The sequence below is a fragment of the Anabrus simplex genome, chromosome 3, assembly GCF_040414725.1.
Source record: "Anabrus simplex isolate iqAnaSimp1 chromosome 3, ASM4041472v1, whole genome shotgun sequence".
Taxonomy (NCBI): domain Eukaryota; kingdom Metazoa; phylum Arthropoda; class Insecta; order Orthoptera; family Tettigoniidae; genus Anabrus; species Anabrus simplex.
In genome coordinates, this window is record NC_090267.1 from 493,715,396 (window position 1) to 493,739,160 (window position 23,765).

The following is a 23,765-nucleotide window of genomic DNA, read 5'->3' on the forward strand; positions in this document are numbered from 1 at the left end:
TGGCTGCCTGTATTCGACTCTCATCCTTCTTTGTCATTGTCCAAGTTTCTGCTCTGTACAGTAAGTTGTTGTGGGTACATAATACATCTTGTACATAGTTTCCTTTGCTTGCATTGGCAATCTTTGTCCCATAACATGTTTCTTACACTATGATAGAAACAGCTTCCAGCTTGAATCCTCTTACTAATTTCAGCATCCAGTCGAGTATTCTCCATCAATTCACTCCCCAGGTATTTGAACATCTCCACTACTTCCAGGGGCTTGTCTGCAAGTCTAATCTGACCTTCCCCTTCTTTCTCCTCTCTAGTCATAACAAGAGTTTTACTCTTTTCTACACTTATTTTCAATCCACATTCTTCGATCCTCTCATTCACCACATCCAACTGTTCTCGAACATTCATGGCCTCTTCTCCCCAAATCACAATATCATCTGCAAATAACATGTTCATTCCTTTTCCTCCATATGCTGCTTTTGCTGTTCTGATGATGTCATCCATTACTACTGTAAACAGGATTGGCGAAGCACCAATCGACGATGACCGGGGAGGAATTGAAACACGGACCTCCGAACTGACAGGATCACGGCATAGCAAGTGCGCTATGGTGACACTAACTGAAACCCACAGTACGTTAGTGTTTGATGCTGATTTCTTGGCATGGCTCACAAGCTGGTCTTGAGTCACGTGCAGGTTTAACAACATCGCCTCGTGAAGCCATTTCAGTTCGCCCGCAAAGCGATTTGATTGGCTAACTCGAGAAGCTTATAAAATAACATCATCGTGAGAAATCAAATTATTCTTCAGATTATTTCGTACCATGACCTAACACACACATACCCGATTCACTTTGTTTCCGACCACCGTGTATATTTTTATTGCCTCTCAGATGTCTGTCAGAAGTTCAAATAACATGCTTGCTGTCCATGTTACTATAGTTCGTTCCATGTTAAGAAAACATTATTGCTCTTATGACAACAGGGTTGCCATATCTAACAGCTCTGCTCATCACCATCACGGGTAGATGGTGGCACATAAATTTGTGAAATTCGGTATTTATGTTAAAGATATAAAGCGGAACAAACTAAGCTGAAAATAAATTACTTTTATGAACTAAAGGGGACGAGGGATTTATAAGGGCTATTTTTGGTTTGTAGAGAATCAGAAGTAAACTACGGCACATAAAAGACCTCAGCATTGGAATGTATAGCAAACTGGGGGAGAAAATAGAAAAATAATATTTTTTTTATGGCTCGAGGGGTGAGGGATGCATTTAATTGCAATTAATAAATTTCCCCAGGCAACGCGGGGTACTATTGTGCTGTCGTATTGCTCACAAAAACAATAGTAAAAAATAAATGTGACCATAAAAAAAGTGTAAAAATTAAAATGTGTTTAAGAAAGAACAGCTAAATAACAAAACCAGGCACAAATAAATCACACGGCAATTTTTTTATCAGTGTAAGTTATGCCATGATGTATCGCTGCACACCACAACACCAAACTCTTTAGTAACAATTTCTGTACAGTACGAAAATAATAGAACGCACACAAATACTATGCAATATAAAACCAACTCTCACTCATACAAGACAAGTGCGCACTGATTTAAAGCCTAAAAACACACATGCAACAATTAAACATTGTAGATGACTTCACTACAAAAGTGACCTGCCGGTGGTTCACAGACTGAGGGACTACACGATTCTTGTACCAGAGGAACACAGAAGAAGGAAAATGAAGGAAGACAACGAAGTGATGGCTGTTCCTGCCATTGTACTTCCTCTCTACAAATATATTTACAAAAAAGAAAATGTTATGTAGTTATTTCAATAATTCACGAGCAAAATTGCCCCATTCTTTTTATCCGTATTTCCTAATACGTTAATATCCCTTATACACGAGGAATTATGGTTGTCTTAGAGGGGGTGTGCTCACTCCTTGTAGGTCCATAAGAGCAATACTGTTTTTTTTCTTAATGTGGAATGAGCTTTAGAATTAAAACCAATTTTAATTTTTAAATTATTTCTGTATTATGTCTGTAAGCAAACTGCAAATTCTTGAATAGTTTTATATATGAACCTCACCAGGTTTCCTGAAATTGCAATTCTTCTAACCATGTAGTTTTAAGATCCAGAAACAATCATCATTTGAAAATGAATAATCGTTGAATGATTATATTTTCCATTATTTCTGTACATTTTGATGAACATTAAAATTTGACATGTTGTATATTCCAATTAATCTGTCATTAAGTTGCCTGAAGTTTTCAAAAACTGATAGCTTTCCAACCGGCCTAGAAAGCTAAGAATAACGGCCAAGAGGATACATTGCACTGACCATACGTCACCTAGTAGTCTGCAGGCCTTCGGGCTGAGCAGCAGTCGCTTGGTAGGCCAAGTCCTGCCAAGGCTGTAGTGCCATGGGGTTTGTTTGATAGCTTTCCAAAACTGCTGACAATCTTAAAACATTCTTTCCTTGCCTAGAACGGTTACTCTGTTGTTATTATTATTGTTTGTACCCACATTTTAACCATCTTTGTAGGACTGAGTAATGAAACAAATTTGAAAATACAAGGAAAAAGAATAAAAAGTATACAAACTTCTTCTCAGGTTCATCACTGCAGCTCCTGATCTGTGGCATGTGAGCAAGTACTTTTTAGACCAGCTGAATGATGTCCTCAACAATATTAATAAGAAACGACAACAACTGAGTGCCAAGATAACCTGTCAGCTTGCTCTCACCGAGTATGGAGGCAGTAAGTTATATTTTCATCTCAATTTTGACATTTTGTTAGCTCATAGCAAGCTAGAAAGCTAGTCATTTAACATTTATTAAACTAGATTTCAACTCTGTGGTTGTCACTGTTTGGAAGAAACAATAGAGAGTTAGCTATTGTAAAATCTTGAAAACTCTTCAAGTGAATCATATTTTACTTCTAGAGCGGTCGGGTGGAAACCTTGATGTCAATGATCAGGCTGGGTCTGGTAGACCCAGTATAAAAACAATTAGCTAAACCTTTTTAACCATGCCTTTTCACTAAAAACATATTTTGCAAAAAATTTATAGATAAGTAATATCAATACCCTGAAAACATTTTTTAGAATCCTTGACTTTGAAACAAATTCAAAAATGTCATCTGAAAATTGTCATAACATTTAGGGTTCAAAACACACACTGATATGAAAATTTGTGACAAACAGTATATACTTAATATATCTACACTGGCAGAAAAAAATATCCAAACACCAAGAAAGGGTTGTGCTAGATTAACGAACGTTGGCAGGCGTGTTTATACATCTGAAAGATGACGCTGATTCATATTTCTCTCTAATCGCATTAGCGTGGCGCTAGTACCGGCCCCATGACGTTGCACATCAGATTTGCTTTACATACGGGCTGTACTGTGCAAGAGCGTTAGTTACCTGTGAAATTTGACAGAGTGACTGTGAGTGGGTCAAGAATGCCTTTACGATGACGAAGAGGCCAGTATCAACAGCTCACTGCGGTTGAACGAGGCCGTATAATAGGGCTATGTGAAGGTGGATTTTCCTTCCGTGCTATTGCAGAACTACTTGGCAGGAATATCCCCACTGTACATGTGTGCTGGCAGCACTGGTCACGAGAAGGTACGCGCGGAATAAGACTGGGTTCTGGACGTCCCCGCGGGAGGACTGTCATATTCAGCGTATGGCTGTGGCACAGTGGACTGAGTCTGCAGCAGTAATTCGAGCAGCAGATGGCATCATAGTGATACAACAAACTGGTCAAAATCAGTTAGTTGAAGGACAGCTCCGAGCCAGGTGCCCTGCGGCGTACATTCCACTTACCCGAAACCACTGCAATCTGCGACTTCAGTGGTGTCAAGCGAGAGCTCATTGGAGGATGGAGTGGAGGTCCGTTGTATTTTATGATGAAATCCAGTTCAACCTTGGTGCCATGATGGCCGTGTGTTGTTTAGGAGGAGGCTAGGTGAGCGCCTGCAATCCACCTGTCTGTGGCGTCGACACACTGGACCTACTTCACAACTAAGTATTTTTTATTTTCCACCTTGCCGATACATTAGTTGCTTATTGGTTAAAAGTGGTACATACATACATACATACATACATACATACATTATCATTATAGACTGTTATGCCTTTCAGTGTTCAGTCTGCAAGCCTCTGAGAATTTACTAAACGTCGCCACAATCCTCGATTTGCAACTAGTGTTTTGGCCTCATTTAGTTCTATACCTCTTATCTTTAAATCGTTAGAAACAGAGTCTAACCATCGTCGTCTTGGTCTCCCTCTACTTCTCTTACCCTCCATAACAGAGTCCATTATTCTCCTAGGTAACCTATCCTCCTCCATTCGTCTCATATGACCCCACCACCGAAGCCGGTTTATGCGTACAGCTTCATCCATCGAGTTCATTCCTAAATTAGCCTTTATCTCCTCATTTTGAGTACCCTCCTGCCATTGTTCCCACAAGTTTGTACCAGCAATCATTCTTGCTACTTTCATGTCTGTTACTTCTAACTTATGAATAAGATATCCTGAGTCCACCCAGCTTTCACTCCCGTAAAGCAAAGTTGGTCTGAAAACAGACCGATGTAAAGATAGTTTCGTCTGGGAGCTGACTTCCTTCTTACAGAATACTGCTGATCGCAACTGCGAGCTCACTGCATTAGCTTTACTACACCTTGATTCAATCTCACTTACTATATTACCATCCTGGGAGAACACACAACCTAAATACTTGAAATTATCGACCTGTTCTAGCTTTGTATCACCAATCTGACATTCAATTCTGTTGAATTTCTTACCTACTGACATCAATTTAGTCTTCGAGAGGCTAATTTTCATACCATACTCATTGCACTTATTTTCAAGTTCCAAGATATTAGACTGCAGGCTTTTGGCACAGTCTGCCATTAAGACCAAGTCGTCAGCATAGGCCAAACTGCTTACTACATTTCCACCTAACTGAATCCCTCCCTGCCATTTTATACCTTTCAGCAGATGATCCATGTAAACTATGAACAGCAAAGGTGAAAGATTACAGCCTTGTCTAACTCCTGTAAGTACCCTGAACCAAGAACTCATTCTACCATCAATTCTCACTGAAGCCCAATTGTCAACATAAATACCTTTGATTGATTTTAATAATCTACCTTTAATTCCATAGTCCCCCAGTATGGCGAACATCTTTTCCCTCGGTATCCTGTCATATGCTTTCTCTAGATCTACGAAACATAAACACAATTGCCTATTCCTCTCGTAGCATTTTTCAATTACCTGGCGCATACTGAAAATCTGATCCTGACAGCCTCTCTGTGGTCTGAAACCACACTGGTTTTCATCCAACTTCCTCTCAACGACTGATCGCACCCTCCCTTCCAAGATGTCGGTGAATACTTTGCCTGGTATACTAATCAATGAGATACCTCGATAGTTGTTGCAATCCTTCCTGTTTCCTTGCTTGTAGATAGGTGCAATTACTGCTTTTGTCCAATCTGAAGGTACCTTACCAACACTCCAAGCTAATTTTACTACTCTATGAAGCCATTTCATCCCTGCCTTCCCACTATACTTCACCATTTCAGGTCTAATTTCATCTATTCCTGCTGCCTTATGAAAATGGAGTTTATTTACTATCCTTTCCACTTCCTCAAGCATAATTTCACCAACATCATTTTCCTCCTCCCCATGAGCTTGGCTGTTTGCAACACCACCAGGATGATTTCCTTTTACATTGAGAAGATGTTCAAAATATTCCCTCCACCTTTCCAGTGATTCCCTGGGGTCTATTATGAGTTCACATGAATTACTCAAAACACTGTTCATTTCCTTTTTCCCACCCTTCCTAAGATTTTTTATTACTGTCCAGAAAGGTTTCCCTGCTGCTTGACCTAGCCTTTCCAGGTTATTACCAAAATCTTCCCATGACTTCTTTTTGGATTCAACAACTACTTGTTTCGCTCTGTTTCTTTCATCTACGTACCAATCCCTGTCTGCCTCGGCCTTTGTTTGGAGCCATTTCTGATAAGCCTTCTTTTTACGTTTACAGGCTGCTCTCACTTCATCATTCCACCAAGATGTTCGCCTTTTCCCATCTTTACACACAGTTGTTCCTAGGCATTCCCTTGCTGTTTCTACTACAGCATCCCTGTATGCCACCCATTCACTTTCTATATCCTGAACCTGCTTACTGTCTACTGTTCGAAACTTCTCACTAATCATATCCATGTACTTCTGTCTAATTTCCTCGTCCTGGAGATTTTCTACCCTTATTCGTTTGCAGACAGATTTCACTTTCTCTACCCTAGGCCTAGAGATACTTAGTTCACTACAGATCAGATAATGGTCTGTATCATCGAAAAATCCCCGAAAAACTCTTACATTCCTAACAGATTTCCTGTATCAAAGTCTGTTAAGATATAGTCTATTGTGGATCTGGTACCCCTAGCCTCCCATGTGTAGCGGTGAATAGCCTTATGCTTGAAGAATGTATTCGTAACAGCTAAACCCATACTAGCACAGAAGTCCAGCAAACGCTTCCCATTCCCATTAGCTTCCATATCTTCCCCACATTTACCATTCACTCTTTCGTATCCTTCAGTTCTATTCCCAACTCTCGCATTGAAATCGCCCATTAGCACTATTCTATCCTTGCTGTTGACCCTGACCACGATGTCACTCAATGCTTCATAAAACTTGTCAACTTCATCCTCATCTGCACCCTCACATGGTGAATACATGGACACAATTCTTGTCCTAATTCCTGCAACTGACAAATCTACCCACATCATTCGCTCATTTACGTGCCTAACAGAAACTATGTTGCGTGCAGTGGTATTTCTGATAAAGAGCCCTACCCCAGACTCTGCCCTTCCCTTTCTAACACCTGTCAAGTACACTTTATAATCTCCTATCTCTTCCTCGTTATCTCCCCTTACCCGAATATCACTTACTCCTAGCACATCCAGATGCATCCTCTTTGCTGACCCAGCCAGTTCTACCTTCTTTCTTCCATAAGCCCCATTAATATTGATAGCTCCCCATCGAATTCCATTTCGTTCGCCAAGTTGTTTCCAAGGAGTCCCTCGCCTGTCAAATGGGAGTGGGACTCCATTACTCCCATAGGTCCGAGGCTTGCTTAAAATGTTCTGAGCTTGGTAAATTCATGAAGCAGGATGCTACCCTACTTGCATATAGTCCAAGTGAGGATCTTTCATCTAACGATTTAAGGACCACCGGTGAATTGTATAGTCCTAGCCGCCTGAGCACAAGGAGGGCCACGACTCAGAATATGTCCGAGATGCCCACTCCCATTCCATAACAACTGGTATCCCAACTCTCAGGACCACTTACTAGGCCACTCAGCCGTTGCCCATGGTTCACGAACTAGGACGTGACTACAGTAACCCACAAACATGTACATGTTGCGTATATTATTAACAACTTCAGCCACATAACACTGTTTAGATGAAAAATTCATATATTGACAAAGTATCAATGCTTTGAGAGAAAGCGTCCTTAAAATTAGCATAAGAAGATTAAATGACAACATAAAAAACAAAATTCAGCAGATGGCATCACATTGACGCAACAAACTGTTCGAAATTGGTTACTTGAAGGACAGCTCCGAGCCAGATGCCCTGCAGCGTACATTCCACTTACCCCAAACCATTGCCGTCTGTGACTTCAGTGGTGTCAAGCAAGAGCTTATTGGAGGATGGAGTGGAGGTCCGTTGTGTTTTCTGATGAAAGCCGGTTCTGCCTTGGTGCCTGCCAGTGATGGCCGTGTGTTGTTTAGGAGGAGGCCAGCTGAGCACCTGCGCAGGTTATTAATGACCAGCATGGAACATTTGTGATGACTTTCCTTGCGTGGATATTAACCTGTAGTCTTGTACCTTTAATCAATTAAATAAATTAACTCGACAAATATATTGCCAAAATTTCCATATTCTACATTCCTTATTTCATGGTGTTTGGATATTTTTTTCCACCAGTGTATTTTTTAACCGGCCCCGTGGTGTAGAGGTAGCATGCCTGCCTCTCGCCCGGAGACCCTGGGTTCGATTCACGTCCAGGTCAGGGATTTTTTGACCTGAGGGCTGGTTCGAGGTTCTCAGCCTACGTGATTAGAATTGAGGAGCTATCTGATGGTGAGATGGCACCCCCGGTCTCGAAAGCCCAGAATAACAGCCGAGAGGATGTGTCATGCTGACCACACGACTCCTCATAATCTGCAGGCCTTCAGGCTGAGCAGCGGTCACTAGGCAGGCCAAGGCCCTTTCCAGGGCATTAAGTGCTGTGGGTTTGGTTTGGTTAGTGTATTTTTTAACACCATTTTCCAAAAATGAACACAAAGGTTCTTAATATGCCAAGCAAAATGTAACGTGTAAAAAACACTTAAAGAAGTTCCAGCCAGAAAATTCCTTAGTTTTTTCTGTCTTTATCAACAAAATAATGAGCAGAACTACCTGCATTTGAATCCTCTGTAATCGCTGTAACACTGAAACGAGCTACAGTTGCATCTATGGTTTTCTTTTTTTCTCATCCTTCATTAAATTCCCTGGTGGATTAATGACCATTGATTTTCATAAAATCTGGGGCAGTGTTTGAATTGTCAAATTCATCATCATATAACATTTTCTCTATTGCACCTGTTGAAATCATTCCACTTGATGCTGCTATGTTCAGAATTTCATGGAAACACTAATGCTATTGTTTATGGAAGATATGAACCCGGTCAGAGCTTTGAAACATAAGTTGTACAAAATAACCTTGTCGGCGTGTTGGACAAATTGGTACTTCAACGGTCAGGCCGGGCCTGAGAGACCCACTGCTACTTTGTACAAGTGACAAAAAAAAGACTAGGTGATGAAGGTCCCACAGTAGATAAGAAATGCAGCACATTCCTATGACCATTACTGGAAGGTACAGAGATGACCAGCCCTCTGAATGCTGAGACTTTAGGTAATTGTAAAATTTCATACTGCTGAGTCTCAAAAGCCCATCCTGACCATTCTAGGGTTAAAAGCACTGTATGACCCTTTGTTGTATGCTGTCTGATGTTAACCTGTAACTTTTGAATTATATCTAGATCTTAAATAGGCCTACTTGTTGAAAATGTAATATTGTGATTGAAGGAAAGTCTCTTGCATGTTATAAATCTCATTCCATATTAACGGTTATCACTTTACAAATAAAAAGTACTTATATGATCCTCCTTTTCAATACAAAACAACCATCTTTGTTAGATGGGACGATATCTATACATGTTTCAGCCTATCTAAAGGCCATCTTCAGTAGAAGCTCAATATTACATTTATGCACACCAACAACAAAAACAAAAAACACCGATGTGTGTGTGGAATGAAAATACAATGATCATTATAGACAAAGTAAAAACATGTTGAGGTAAACAAATCCTCTTGTCTAAAAACCCGTTTGGTTGACATAAAACTTAAATCCTTAAAAAAAAAAAAAAAAAAAAAAAAAGTGGAACACATGTTGTGCAGCGTTGTGAGACCGTCAATAAAAGGAATAATAAGTGTCCATCATCTGTAATAGGAAAAAAGAAAATGAATGGATGAAACAAAAAACCAAAAATATTGCATGAAAAGAAAAGGCTCAATCAACTTACTCATAAAAAGACTGTCATCTCAAATGATACGACCTTGTCGGTCTCATGTCACATTGACACTAAACTTGTGTGTAGCTTACACCGTGTCAGTATACTGAACAAAGGAACCAATACGTCCAATGGTTTGATTACAGTAGATGTTGAATATGCCCCCCTCCTAGTTCGATGATCAGTTCACAACGGTGCAGTAGTGCAGTATGAGTGGTGTGCCATGAATGACCTGCATTCTTAGTACAAGTTCATCTTCTCTTTCTACGGGGTTTGCATAGTAGTCAGTTTGTGCAGAAGAAACTGTACACTGCCTACTGGAGCTGGGAAACGAACAAGAAAATTGTGCATTCGCACCCAGCATTACCTCTGCCCCCCCCCCCCCCCTGCCTTCTCTGACGCACAGCAACAGGCCACGGCTGGCTCTGCAAATACGGCGAGTTCGTGCGTCTGAAAGTAGCAAAGTAACCTTATTTTCTCTGCCAATCCGATTGCATCATCGTTCTTGACGTAACACAAAGAGCATCCCTGATTTTTTTTGTCAGTATAGTTCTATTGAATTCTGTATATATGATGACTTGTTTCCAATATTCATTTCCGACAATAATGATCATAGCTCGCTGATGTAATTTATTTTGAAACGTAGCATATAGGCTTACTAGTAATTCCAATCATATTTATAATTTACAGACATTTGTGCTCTATGAAATAAATGGCACACTGACCAAATTTCATTTATTCATTCATTCATTAATTCATTCATTCATTCATTCATTCATTCATTCATTCATTCATTCATATCCTAAAAGCAAAGCCTTGTCGCTGCAACCACATTTGTCTCTCCTCTGCTGAGCGTTTCAGGTCAACATATTTTTTCAAATTCAGCCTGTCCATCACGGAATCCAGATACTTCTTCCTCTTCCCTTCTTACCCAGAACTTTTCCTTCCAGCAGAGTCGTGAGGAATGTGTTATGTCGAAGTGTGTGCCCAAGGAATTTAGTTTTCCTCTTTTCTTTAGTGTTGATCAATTCCCTTGTTTTGTCTATTTCCTTAAGGGCCCTATTGTTTGACTATTTCTCTGTCCAACTAATTTTCAGCATCCTCCTCCATTTCCACATTTCCATTGCTTCCAGGAGTTTTATATCCTGTTTTGCTAAGACCAATGTTTTGCAACCATACAACAAAACACTCCACACAAACATTTTGGCAATTATTTCCTAACTTTAATGTTGTTGTTCCTGCTTGTCAGAAGCTGTTTTTTGTTATTGAAGGCTTGTTTAGCTAGAGCAATCCTCCTCCTGATTTCTGTGGTGCACCTGTTGTCCTGAGTGATAATGCTTCCCAAGTAGCAAAATTGACTTCCTTGTACATTTTCATCACCTACCTTAATGTTTATTGGTATTTCCTCAGTTGATTTCTTGACAACTAATACTTTTGTTACCGAGCTCGATAGCTGCAGTCGCTTAAGTGCAGCCAGTATCCGGTATTCGGGAGACAGTAGGTTCGAACCACTCTGTCGGCAGCCCTGAAAATGGTTTTCTGTGGTTTCCCATTTTTACACCAGGCAAATGCTGGGGCTGTACCTTAATTAAGGCCACGGCCGCTTCCTTCCCACTCCCAGCCCTTTCCTATCCCACCGTCGCCATAAGACCTATCTGACAGTGGATTTGTTGTCCGTTAATTTTAATTCCTTTGGTTTTTTGTTTAAGTTAACCAAATTTTGCTACACAAATTTATGTTCAAGTTACGGAAAGGTTTTGAAAATCTGGATCTTCTCCCTTACATTGCAGTGGCATTAAAATTCCTCCAGTAAATGAAGTTCTGTTAGTCTCATGTGTGATCATTTATGTTTGCAGGTACATGTGACATTGAGGCTATCCCAGATGCACCTCATCATGTCCCAACAAATAACAAGATGAACTTCAATTTTACTTTAAACATAGATGACGGGTAAGTTTGGAGTCACTGTTTTTTTGTAATTACTGTAATTAACCATCAGTTAACTAATTGGCACTGAAGTTACTTTAAAGAACTTACAAAAATATTTATTTAAAGATCCTATTTCTTGAATATTGAATTTTCACGACCACATTGTAATCGAAAGCGACTTTTAACCTATTAGGTCGTGTTACGTACATTTAGTACGTGATGAAGAGATGTTAAGTACAGAACAAAAATGGCCAACCAGACACCAGTGGGATCCGAACCCACAACCATAGCTCAATTGGTAGAGCAACCGACGCGAAATCGGGAGGTTGTGGGTTCGGATCCCACTGGTGTCTGGTTGGCCATTTTTGTTCTGTACTTAACATCTCTTCATCACGTACTAAATGTACGTAACACGACCTAATAGGTTGAAAGTCGCTTTCGATTACAATGTGGTCGTGAAAATTCAATATTCATTGACTTGGCCCTCAACGGGCAACTTGAACGCAATCTACAGTGTGATGGTAGTAGTACCAGACCTGTAGCTTAGATCCTTTCCAACAGAACAAAGATGGCCTAGGCCACCATAGCTCAATTGGTAGAGCAACCGACGCGAAATCGGGAGGTTGTGGGTTCGGATCCCACTGGTGTCTGGTTGGCCATTTTTGTTCTGTACTTAACATCTCTTCATCACGTACTAAATGTACGTAACACGACCTAATAGGTTGAAAGTCGCTTTCGATCCTATTTCTTCTCATTCTATCTGCTGGTAGGCCAACAAACTATTTGCATTTAAGATAAGTCATTTCATCATTTTCATTTCCCCTTCTTCAGCTCCTGCCAGGTCCACCACTCCTCTTCAGTAATTGTGTTCCATTCCAGTCTTATTTATCTTATACTGTTCTTCACTGAGTCCATCCATCTTGCTCTGGACCTCCCTCTTGCCCTCTTTCCCTCTTAGCCTCCAACACCTGTTTTGGTATCCTTCCCTCCTCCATCCTTGTAACATGTCCAAACCATCTCAGTTTATTCTTCTCCATCCTATCACTCATTTTTTCTCTTCCTATCTCTTTTATGAACTCAACATTTCATAGTCTGTCTCTCCTTGCCTTCCCTACCAAACTGTTCAGAAACTTCATCTCACTGGCCTGAGTTTTACTCTCATTTCTTGCTGTCCGTGTCCAAGTATCTGATGCATACATTAATAAAGGGATATAGTACATTGTGTAAATTATCTCCTTACATTTCATACTAACTTCTGTGTTCCATACCAGTTTCCTTACATTCTGGTAGAACATATTTCCTGCTTGTATCCTTCTGCTGATCTCCTTATCCAACCTTGCATTTTGCATTATTTCACTTCCCAAATATTTGAAGCATTCAACAACCTCAAGGTTTTGGCCCCTGATACTAACAGTTCCTTTTCCTTCTCTTTCATCTCTTTCCATCATGGTTTAGCTCAGGGCCTCTCAGAGTGCATGCACGGTGCAAAAGACGACTTCGCTTGGTTGACCAGAGTAACTTGATTTGGAGCAATAGCACTGTCTCTCTCTTTCCGTACGCCTGTCTTCCTGTTCCTCACTTGCACCGTAGCGCTCCAAATCCGAGCCGAGCTTAGCCGAGTAGCCCAGAGACGAAGCGTTGGTCCGAGCTCAGCCGAATGGGACCGATGCACTGTGCTCAGGAACTCTGCGCCTCAATTTGCACCCATGAGATTTTGGGCGTTTGAGAGGCCCTGATTTAGCTCTTCTCCACACTGATTTTCATACCATATTCCTCATTATTGTCATTTAAAGCCTCTAGTTGGATTTGCACTTCTGTATTTTTGACTCCTCATCCGCAAACAACAATATTTTCATACTCCTTCTATATGTTTGCATTTGAGATAAGTGTGGATTCAAATTTCAAACCAACATAAAAAAATTTAGGTTGTAAGTTTGATCTACCTTGTATGAAAATGTATGACCACCGAGCTCGATAGCTGCAGTCGCTTAAGTGCGGCCAGTATCCAGTATTCGGGAGATAGGTGGTTCGAACCCCACTGTCGGCAGCCCTGAAAATGGTTTTCTGTGGTTTCCCATTTTCACACCAGGCAAATGCTGGGGCTGTACCTTAATTAAGGCCACGGGCGCCTCCTTCCCACTCCTAGCCCTTTCCTGTCCCATCGTCGCCATAAGACCTATCTGTGTCGGTGCGACGTAAAGCTACTAGCAAAAAAATTAAAAATTTAAAAAAAATGTATGATCTTGAAGTTCTGTCAAAATTAGTGCAAGAGTAATAAATACTAGAAAATATTGCAATCATATGAATTTCTTTTGTTTTAGTTCACAGCAGCATGCTCCAAGTAGGTCATTATCGAGATGGCCCAGCATGACCATCAACAGGACAGGAACTGATCTCCCACTGGATGACGATACGTTTGATCACATACTTCAAGTTACCTCGCACCATGAGGCCATAATGGCGTTTTACTATATGGACGAGAACAACAAGGTAACTACGTGTCTGTGCTGAAACAACTCGTCGTATTTGAAAATAATAAACCATTAGTCTGAGTGACCGAGACACAGAGTGCTGGCTTTCTGAACCCGAGTAACTCGGTTCGAAACTGGCTCAGTCCAGTGATATTTAAAGTGCTCAAATACACCAGCCTTTTGTTGGTAGATTTATTAGTACTTAAAAGAATCACTGTGGGACAAAAGTCTAGCACCTCTGCACCTCCAAGACCAGAAAAGTATTTATGTAAATCCAAACTTTAACCAGATAACTCCATCTTTCTCAAGTGGCGGTAACTCACATTTATTACATACTATCCACTTCATTCCGTATCGATATTGTAATCAAAACAATTAAGTAAAAGGTTCCACCTGATCGATACTTTTTATTATTTAGCCTTCGGCTAAATTTTTATGCCATTAAAAGCTTACAGTACATGTTTTGATTGCTTAGCAATCATCATCAGCTGTTTTACTTAAAGCTTAGGTGAAAAAGCATAAAACATTTCATAATTAAAATTAAAATGTGTTAGTAAGGGACACTTAATTGGTGAGGGAGGGTGGGGGTTGTGTTTGTTATTTAAGATTAAAATTATACAAATTAAAAACTATTTCTAAACTAAAACGTCTTTGATTTCATTCTTTGTCACTTCACTGGTTCTTTATTAAGTTCGACAGTTTTCCGCTTAAGCTCTTGCACATTTGTCTTGATTGTATTCTAGAAAAAGAAGGAACACTATAAAATAAAAATACAAAAAAAATACAATACAATAAAAAGAAGCTATAAAATGTGTACCGTTATTTCAAAATTATTGCCCAGCACTGTCGAGGCACTTGTTCCACTGCAACACAAGGCGGTGAATGGCCATCTCTTAAAATTCCTGGGGCTGCGTTGCGATCCAGTTCCGAATGTACTGATTGACGTCGTCTATGAGGTGAATAATTTTCCTCTCAGAGCCTCCTCAGCTCACCAAAAATAGCATGATCACAGGGAGATAGGGTGACTGAGGAATGTCTGCAAGAACTCCTTAACTGTGTTTGCTGTATGGGGCCTTGCATGATCCCGTCGGTGAGCTGTCCTGGTTGATTTGATTTGATTGCTTTGTGAAGGGTGGTCAAGGTTTGTGACTATTACTATGCATTCGCCGTTGTCCCATGCTGCAGGAAGTCCACAAGAAGAATGCCCTCTTGATCGAAGAAGAAGCTGAGTATAACCTTTCGTGCACCTATGCAGACGGTCTTGGATATTTTTTAAAATTTTTTTTGCTAGTGGCTTTACGTCGTGCCAACACAGATAGGTCTTATGGTGACGATGTGGATTTTTTAGGTGGCAGCAATCCTGCATGATTCCTCCTGAGACTTTGTCATTTTGACTCGGTCATCATGTCTCATCTCCAGCGACTACTCATGACAGAAACTTATTCCCTTCCTGTCGGGCTGAGTGGCTCAGGCGATTGAGGTGCTGGCCTTCTGACCCCAACTTGGCAGGTTCTTGCTAGTTGTTTTACGCCGCACCGACACAGATAGGCCTTGTGGCGACGATGGGACAGGGAAGGGCTAGGAGTGGGAAGGAAGCGGCCGTGGCCTTAATTAAGGTACAGCCCCAGCATTTGCCTGGTGTGAAAATGGGAAACCGCAGAAAACCATTTTCAGGGCTGTCGACAGTGGGGTTCGAACCTACTATCTCCCGAATACTGGATACTGGCCGCACTTAAGCGACTGCAGCTATCAAGCTCGGTTGGCAGGTTCGATCCTGGCTCAGTCCGGTGGTATTTGAAGGTGCTCAAATATGTCAGCCTCGTGTCGGTAGATTTACTGGCACGTAAAAGAACTCCTGCGGGACTAAATTCCGGCACCTCGGCGTCTCCGAAGACCAAAAATGTAGTTAGTGGGACGTAAAGCAAATAGCATTATTATTATTATTATTATTATTATTATTATTATTATTATTATTATTATTATTATTATTATTATTATTATTATTATTATTATTATTCCCTTCCTTGGCATAGCACAGCAGATGTTCAAGAGAGAGGTCCATTCGACGTGCTTCCTGTACTGGTTGAATACTGTGAGACACCCACTGGGTACACGTTTTGCAGAATTTCAATCTGTTCTTAACGATGGCGTGAACATATTTGATGTTCACTTCGTCCTCTGCACAATGGCTGCTTTCATAACTGGCTGGTCTTGCATAATGACGGCATCCACCTGCTGGACAATGGAATTGGTAACGTGGTGTGGCGTTCCAGACCAACGACATCTCCCTGTATCGCTTGTGCCATTCCTTGATCCTTGCAATGGACATGCAGTGCTTTCCATAGACTTGTGCCTTTCTTCGATGAATTTCCATTCCCCACACCTCTTCCACTGTCGGGAAACGCACTACACCTCTTTGCTCTACTTTTAAAACCTCCATTTCACTGTTTACAGCACAACTGAGTGGAGTGGACGGTCAACGGGTGCATTTGTTTGCTCTGTCATCACATGGACGTGCACTCGTGTCCCTTTAGTGGTGAGTTTGGGTCAGCACTTTCTTCTGCAGGCAATAACGTTATGATCCTTTCAGTGGTTTTCATTTTATAGCCTTCGGCTCATTTCTTTTTGAACAAACCCTATAAATCGTTCTCACATAGAAAGTCCAGCCCTCAGATCCAAGTAAAAATCTCCGTGACGTGGAATCAAAGCCTTCTGCTAAGAGACAGGCACACTACCCCTAGACTGTGCAGCCTGGCCATTTACTGTGGACTGTAGTTATTGCTCCAAAATTCCTCACTCCCTTTTTATATTTTCCTTCCTTTTATTCATGCCAGAATTTGTTGAGGCTCTTGAAATTATTTTAAATATTGACCTAAAGGATTGTGTCAAGTACTCTTCATTCAGAGATTAGTGCAGTAGGTGCAAGGAATATTTCGTTTTCCTGTTAACCTTTGTACTGAACCATTGTTCAGGTCTAATGAAGCGTGTAATACTGGTAAAGGGCCCTGTCACAGAGTGTCCCTCCCAGTCTTTGTTATGTAATGGTGTTTGTAATCACTAGTTTCTCTTCTGTTCAGGTGAAAGTTACAGAAATCTTTGATGTGACCGATGCAGACACCAGCGCTATGCTGTCACCAGAGGAACGTGAGAACAACACTCAGTTGGAATACGATAGCGATTGGGACGAACCTATGTCAAGTACTTGGGTTTCCCAAAATACGCTCATTGATGGTGAGTTGTCTGTTTTGTTTTTAATTTAATTTTTTAAGATAACCTTCTAAATTAGGAATTATTGCAGGTAAGCTAAAAACTCGTAGCATTGAGGTCAAGCACAGGAAATAAAATCTCGAAATATTATCAACACTAAAGCGACACGCCACCATACGAGGAAGTGTAACTTTGATTATAGTGTTCTTATGGTGAGTGTAATCTAAAGATGGGAAGATGCAGCTATAGTAATGTAATAACCGAATGGGTTGTACGGGCCGTATAGGTGTAACTTGCATTCTACAGATCATATGTTCGAAATGCACTATCGGCAGCCCTGAATATTGTTTTCCGTTGTTTCCCTATTTTTAAATCAGGCAAATACGAGAGCTGTTATTATGGCTACAGCTCTTCTTCCCAGTCCTTGCCTTTTTCTATTTCATAGTTGCTGAAGATTTACCTGAATTAGCATGACAATTATCTGAAAAAACACACACACACTCTCTCTCTCTCTCTCTCTCTCTCTCTTTCTCTCTTTCTCTCTCTCACCTTTTTAGTGTCGCTATTATGTTTGTTTACTTCGCAGTAAATGTAATAACTGAATCCCTCCCGATTGATATGTGACAGCCCTCTGATGACTGGGACAAGTTTTTCTGATATGGATGTATTTGAAGTGACATATAATTCTGGGGAAATTATCCCAAATACAGTTAAACCTGCTTTATACATAACTCTGTTCTACATAGTTCATATTTGTACGTAATTTCCTTTAGTTTCCGGCAAAATATAATTTAAAAGCGTGTTAATTAAATCTTATTTATACGTAATTCGCTGTTATACGTATTAAGTGCCAGTGATATATAACTGAGTTTTGCGTAATTGTAATGAAAATGTGCTTTTTACAAAGAGACTACTGTATTTACGAAATTTCATCTTTGTTGGCATAGGCGGAAGTAGAGCGATCGGGTTTGGGTGTTGAAACAGAACACAGAGTTTCGCCGAGTGACATTGTTGACCCTTACTTACTGGCGGCTTAACAAAGACGAGCCCCCTTCGCTCCTCCTCTACCTTCGTCGTTTTTAACACGCCACCAAAGATTAAGGTACATTGTAAGCAAAATGGGCGGTTTCGGTGCGGAAACAAAAGAAAATACAGTAAATTTGTTTGAATATGAGAATTTCTTTCGTGGGAACAACGAAGAATAAACTGTCCACAATGCCAGTATCTGGCGTTTACTATTGAACAGTAGTTTTGCCTGTCATTCAGTTGCTTTTGATTAGCCATGGAGAACAGAAAAGGGAAAAAGTTATACGAAAAGTGGACACTAGTCCACACAAAACAAAAACTGAAATCGCTTCAGACTTAGGCATTGCTTATACCACGCTATGTACAGTCATCAGTAAAAGAAACACTATTTTGGATGAGTTCTTAAAACTGGGTTCAAAATCAGCAAAGCACAGCCGTCGGCAAGAAGGATGGTGCGTAGGTTTGGAGAAAGCACTTTTCACATGGTTCCAGCAAAAGCAGGCTGCAGCTCTACCAATTAGTGGAGACATGTCGAAGGCAAAGCCGATAGATTTAGCTAAAATGATGAGTATCACTGCTGCTTTCAAGGCTTCATCAGGATGGTTGCAAGGTTTTAAAGATCGTCATGGAATCGCAGGGAGAACATTTTGCGGTGACTCAAAATCTGCAGACGACGTCACAGTGCAACACTAGAAAGAAGAGGTTCTGCCGGGTATTGTAAGCGATTATCAGCCTCCAAACATCTGCAACTATGATGAGACCGGTCTATTCTACAGTCTCCTTCCTAATGTGGAGTTTTATCTCCCGTATGCAGTTATCAGACTACGCCCATTATAAGGCTTCTGATAAGTTCACCTGCATGCACCCCAGCGTCAGTGGGTAGGGTCTGACACATCCCACTCTGATGAGTCTAGTGTTAGACCTAAGATGAAATGCTGGTTAATAGAGCAAATGCCTGAAAACAAAACCTAAGAAATTTGAATCCAATGGAACAGTGGTTGAAAAAAACTGGACATTAAAATGAAAAAGAAACAGAAGAAGATCCTTCTTCTTATGGATCGATGTGCAGCACATCCACCTCAAATTGTTCTGGAGAATGTCCAAATGGAATTTTTCCCTCCTAACTGTACCAGTGTTCTACAACTGCTTGATTTGGGCATCATTGCAAATTTCAAAGCGCATTATAGAAAAATGCTGGTTCAACATTTAATAACACTGAGTAATGCAGGAAATGAACCTCTCTCCATTAATTTGCTACAAGCCATGAACTTTATTTCGGCTGCCTGGAAGCAGGTGTCATCCTCCACAATCAGCAACTGTTCCCACAAAGCTGGTGTCTTATGAGAAAAGGTTGCCTCTAATTATGATTATGGGGACGAAGTTTTGTCTGGCAATGAGCTAACGCTACCGGTGGGTGTATAAAAAATAGAATTCGATACTTTTGTGCATTTCAATGACAATCTGGCTGTATGTGGAGAACTACCGGATGAAGAGATTATTGCTGATGTATGCCAACAATGCGGCGGTGATGGACCAGCTACAAGCGATAGTGACATTGGAGATGGAGATAATGACTTGAATCTTGACACCTGAACTGAGTGAAGTATTAAGTGCTATCGAAGTGTGTAGGCATTACATCAGTGCGAAAAGTTGTTGTGAAAATGCTTTGAATGCATTACCAAGTTTGCTAAAGGAGGTTTATATTCTTAATGCAAGAAAAGTGAAACAAGCCAAACTATTAGATTTCTTTAAGGCCGGGCCAAGTTCAAAATAATATTTTCTGTCTTAATGTATTTATTATTTGCAAGGATTTACACATGTAGGTCTATTCCATTCGTTTTTCAGTAAATATGTGATGTATTGCATAAGTCTGATTTCTAAGTAATTCTGAGTTAAAAGTAGTTTTCTCTCTTCCCCTTGATATACGTATAAGTCAGGTTCAACTGTATAATAAAATATATCGGTTGCCAAGGATTGTAGTCAAGTTGACAGTTACCGGACTGTCCCTAGTGTCATATGTTTCATGGTACATAACTTCTGACTGTGATTCACTCCTAAAATATGAGGTTAAACAGTGTTCTCGGCAGTGTTTAAGTATGATCGATTGAACACTGGTTTTAGATAGTCTCTAAGTGATAAATAACGTCTTTGCATTATGGCAGCCATACTTCGATATTGTTTAACCATAAACATAATCTAAATATCGTTGCAATTGATGCTTTCACGGCCCATGCTTATAGACATGATATAGGCCTTTGGGCTTATGCCGTGTCAAGAAAACAAGGTGAAATTCTTTACGTTTCGATGCTCTGAGTCATCAGAAGAAAATCTCGACTGTCCACGAGAAAGGCTTCTTAAACAAGTTAAGCACAGTTCTCTGCGAAATGTAAAGAATTTCACCTTATTTTCTTGACACGGTATAAGCCCAAAAGTCTATATCATGTCTATAATCTAAATATCGTTTCTGCAATTGGCCTAGAGTCTTTGTCCTATCTCCACCATCTTCATACATTCTTATATCAAATAGATAGGTTCTCTGCATCATTTCCAATTCTTCTACATCCATTCTTCTCAACAAGCTCATTTCTATCTGTTATGTTACTGTATGTTATTCATTCATTCATTCATTCATTCTTTCTTTCTTTCTGAGTATTGTTCCAATGAGCAATTAGCTTGAGGGCTTTACAGTTAATGGCAAAAATGTTTATAAAATAGTGAAATGTTTTTAACACATTGGGGACCATGTCTTAAGGTGGCACATGGGCAGGCAGACTACCATATTTTGAAGGCTTTTAAAAAAATGTAGAAAATAGTAGGTAGGTTGCAATTGTAACACATTTATATAATCTAAAAATTGTCTATTTTACAGATTAAAAAGTTCCATTAAGATATACTGAATACTTTTCACATTACACATTTTCCAACGGTATGCCTTTTACAACAGCAACAACAAAAAAGTCTTGAGTGTGGAATGGTTTGAAGCATTCAGGGATACAAAGTGCTACAGAACACATTGGATACCACCAGCATTTCTCTTTTCTCATTACTTTCCCATTTTCTGCTTTTCCTTTATCTGCACAGACGTTGTAAGTGCACATTGGATGTGCTTTCTTTTCTGTTGGAGGCTGTACTTGATCCTGATTGCTGGTGGACATATGTTCCAGATTTTGCTAAAAGAGTTTCACCTAACTCAACTGTTAACTGTTGTAGGTGGCAATCTTTTCTGCTTTCCACATCCTGGATTACCCAGTACAACACAAATGCATTTGTGATTGCCATAACAAACATATGGAAGAACAACTTTTTCACCATTTCAGTTGCTTTCTTCCAAAGGGATAATATGCTATCATCTGATCACTCCTGTCTACCCTTGTTTTATTCACGTTGTAATCAAGGATAGCCTCTGGTTTAGATTTAATTTTGGGGCCCTCTCTTGTGCGAACAACAACATCAGACGAGGTCGCCTTGTTACAAGTCGACAAAAGCAAGACGTCCCTTGTGTCCTTCCGCTTCTGTTGGGCATATACAGGTTCCTACAGCTTTAGTCTTTCTTCCCCATACAAAGTTAAAAACTGCAGGGGAGTTATAATACCTGTCCATGTAAACAGTATGGCCTTTGTCTAAGTACAGTAGTTTGCTAGTAGTCTTGTAAGAAGTCGAATAATGCAGCACCTACAGCACCTTTCCCAGAATAGAGTTCCATTTTCAAAACATACCCTGAAAAAGCATCGCAAACAACTAATAACTTTATACGATATTTTTCGGGCTTGTTTTTCATGTACACTTTGAATTGAATTCGACCACGAAAACCACATATTCCTTCATCAACTGTTAGTTTAGAGTATGGAACGTAAGAAGAGCAAAATGTATGAACAAGACTGTCAAAGAAAGGGCGGCTTTTATATAATGGATCATGGTTTAGCTGCCCACGAGGAATGTATGTTGTGTTATCATTCAAATGAAAGTGTGAAAGAATCGCCTTGAAATGGTTAAAGGTTGTACAAAGTGATCCGATTCTCGTTCTGGCTGTGTTTATGCGGGCCCGAGTTAGCCTCGGGCGTGGTCAGTCTGCGCTGTTACCCTACCCCGATACACACTCAGGCTCGGTCTCCAATGTGTTAATACTCCTTAACTTAGTTGGCAAGTTGTTATATGATGCTTCTGCAGAATATGCTGTGCTTTTTATTCCATACCTTGAAGAAAATACGTACATGAATCAATCAATCACTACTGATCTGCATTTAGGGCAGTCGCCCAGGTGGCAGATTCCCTATCTGTTGTTTTCCTAGCCTTCTCTTAAATGATTGCAAAGAAATTGGAAATTTATTGAACATCTCCCTTGGAAAGTTATTCCAATCCCTAACTCCCCTTTCTATCAACAAATATTTGCCCCAATTTGTCCTCTTAAATTCTAACTTTATCTTCATATTGTGATCTTTCCTACTTTTAAAGATACCACTCAAACTTACTTTACTGATTTCATTCCACGCCATATCTCCACTGACAGCTCGGAACATACCACTTAGGCATAGAATCTCAAGGATAATCTCAAGATGGTTATGAGGGTATTTAGGGGTTGTAATAAGGATGTAAGGTTCTTGAGGAGCATACAAGGAAAGACAAGACGAGATAGAATACGAAATGAGGAAATAAGGAGAAGCATGGGAAGCATGGAGTGGCAGGATATGATCAATGGCTAGTGTATATCTGATCTATTAACCTAGTTTGGTAGTTATGAATGTCTTTCCTGTCATCTTCAATACGGAACAATAATGAGAGTTGTCACTTGTAACACTGTAACTTGTTGCTTGTAACATTGTTACTTGTAACATACCACTTAGTCGAGCAGCTTGTCTCCTTTCTCCCAAGTCTTCCCAGCCCAAACTTTGCAACATTTTTATAACGCTATTCTTTTGTCGGAAATCACCCAGAACAAATCAAGCTGCTTTTCTTTGAATTTTTTCCAGTTCTTGAATCAAGTAATTCTGGAACTGGAACCATACTCTAGTTGGGGTCATACCAGACTTATATGCCCTTTCCTTTACATCCTTACTCTTCTTCTTCATCCATTCCCTTTTCCAGATTCTCTCTGGGTAGGGTAGTGTACCAAAGCCCTCCACCTTACTCGATCTTTCCACCACTCCTCTTCTAGTACTTTATTGCTATCGACTCCTCTATTTGCAATACAGTCCAAAACAGAGCTCCTCCATCTCATTCTACGCCGTCCCCTAGGCCTCTTTGCAGTTTCTGTATCCATGAATGTTCTCTTTGGTATTCTCTCTCCTGGCATTCTCATCATGTCTCCAAACCATTTTAGCTTTTCTATATTAATCTCTTCTTGAAGTTTACACACTCTCATGTTTTTCCTTATTTCCTCATTTCATATTCTATCTTGTCTTGTCTTTTCTTGTATGATCCTCAAGAACCTTACATCCTCACTACAACCCCTAAATACCCTCATAACCATGTGCAGAGATCTGTACTCTTCATCTACAGTCCCATTTATGTG

At 40.2% G+C, this 23,765-nt stretch overlaps 1 protein-coding gene across 2 annotated transcripts in view; it reads left to right on the top strand.

The window, feature by feature from the left end:
- LOC136866560 (1-acylglycerol-3-phosphate O-acyltransferase Pnpla3) overlaps positions 1-23,765 on the top strand; it is a 125,597-nt gene that overhangs the window by 94,911 nt on the left and 6,921 nt on the right. For both annotated transcript variants that reach the window (XM_067143641.2, XM_067143643.2), the window contains 4 exons: positions 2,609-2,754; positions 11,480-11,573; positions 13,874-14,042; positions 17,101-17,254. In XM_067143641.2, the coding sequence (XP_066999742.2) occupies positions 2,609-2,754; positions 11,480-11,573; positions 13,874-14,042; positions 17,101-17,254 (563 nt within the window). The remainder of the gene's footprint in view (positions 1-2,608; positions 2,755-11,479; positions 11,574-13,873; positions 14,043-17,100; positions 17,255-23,765) is intronic.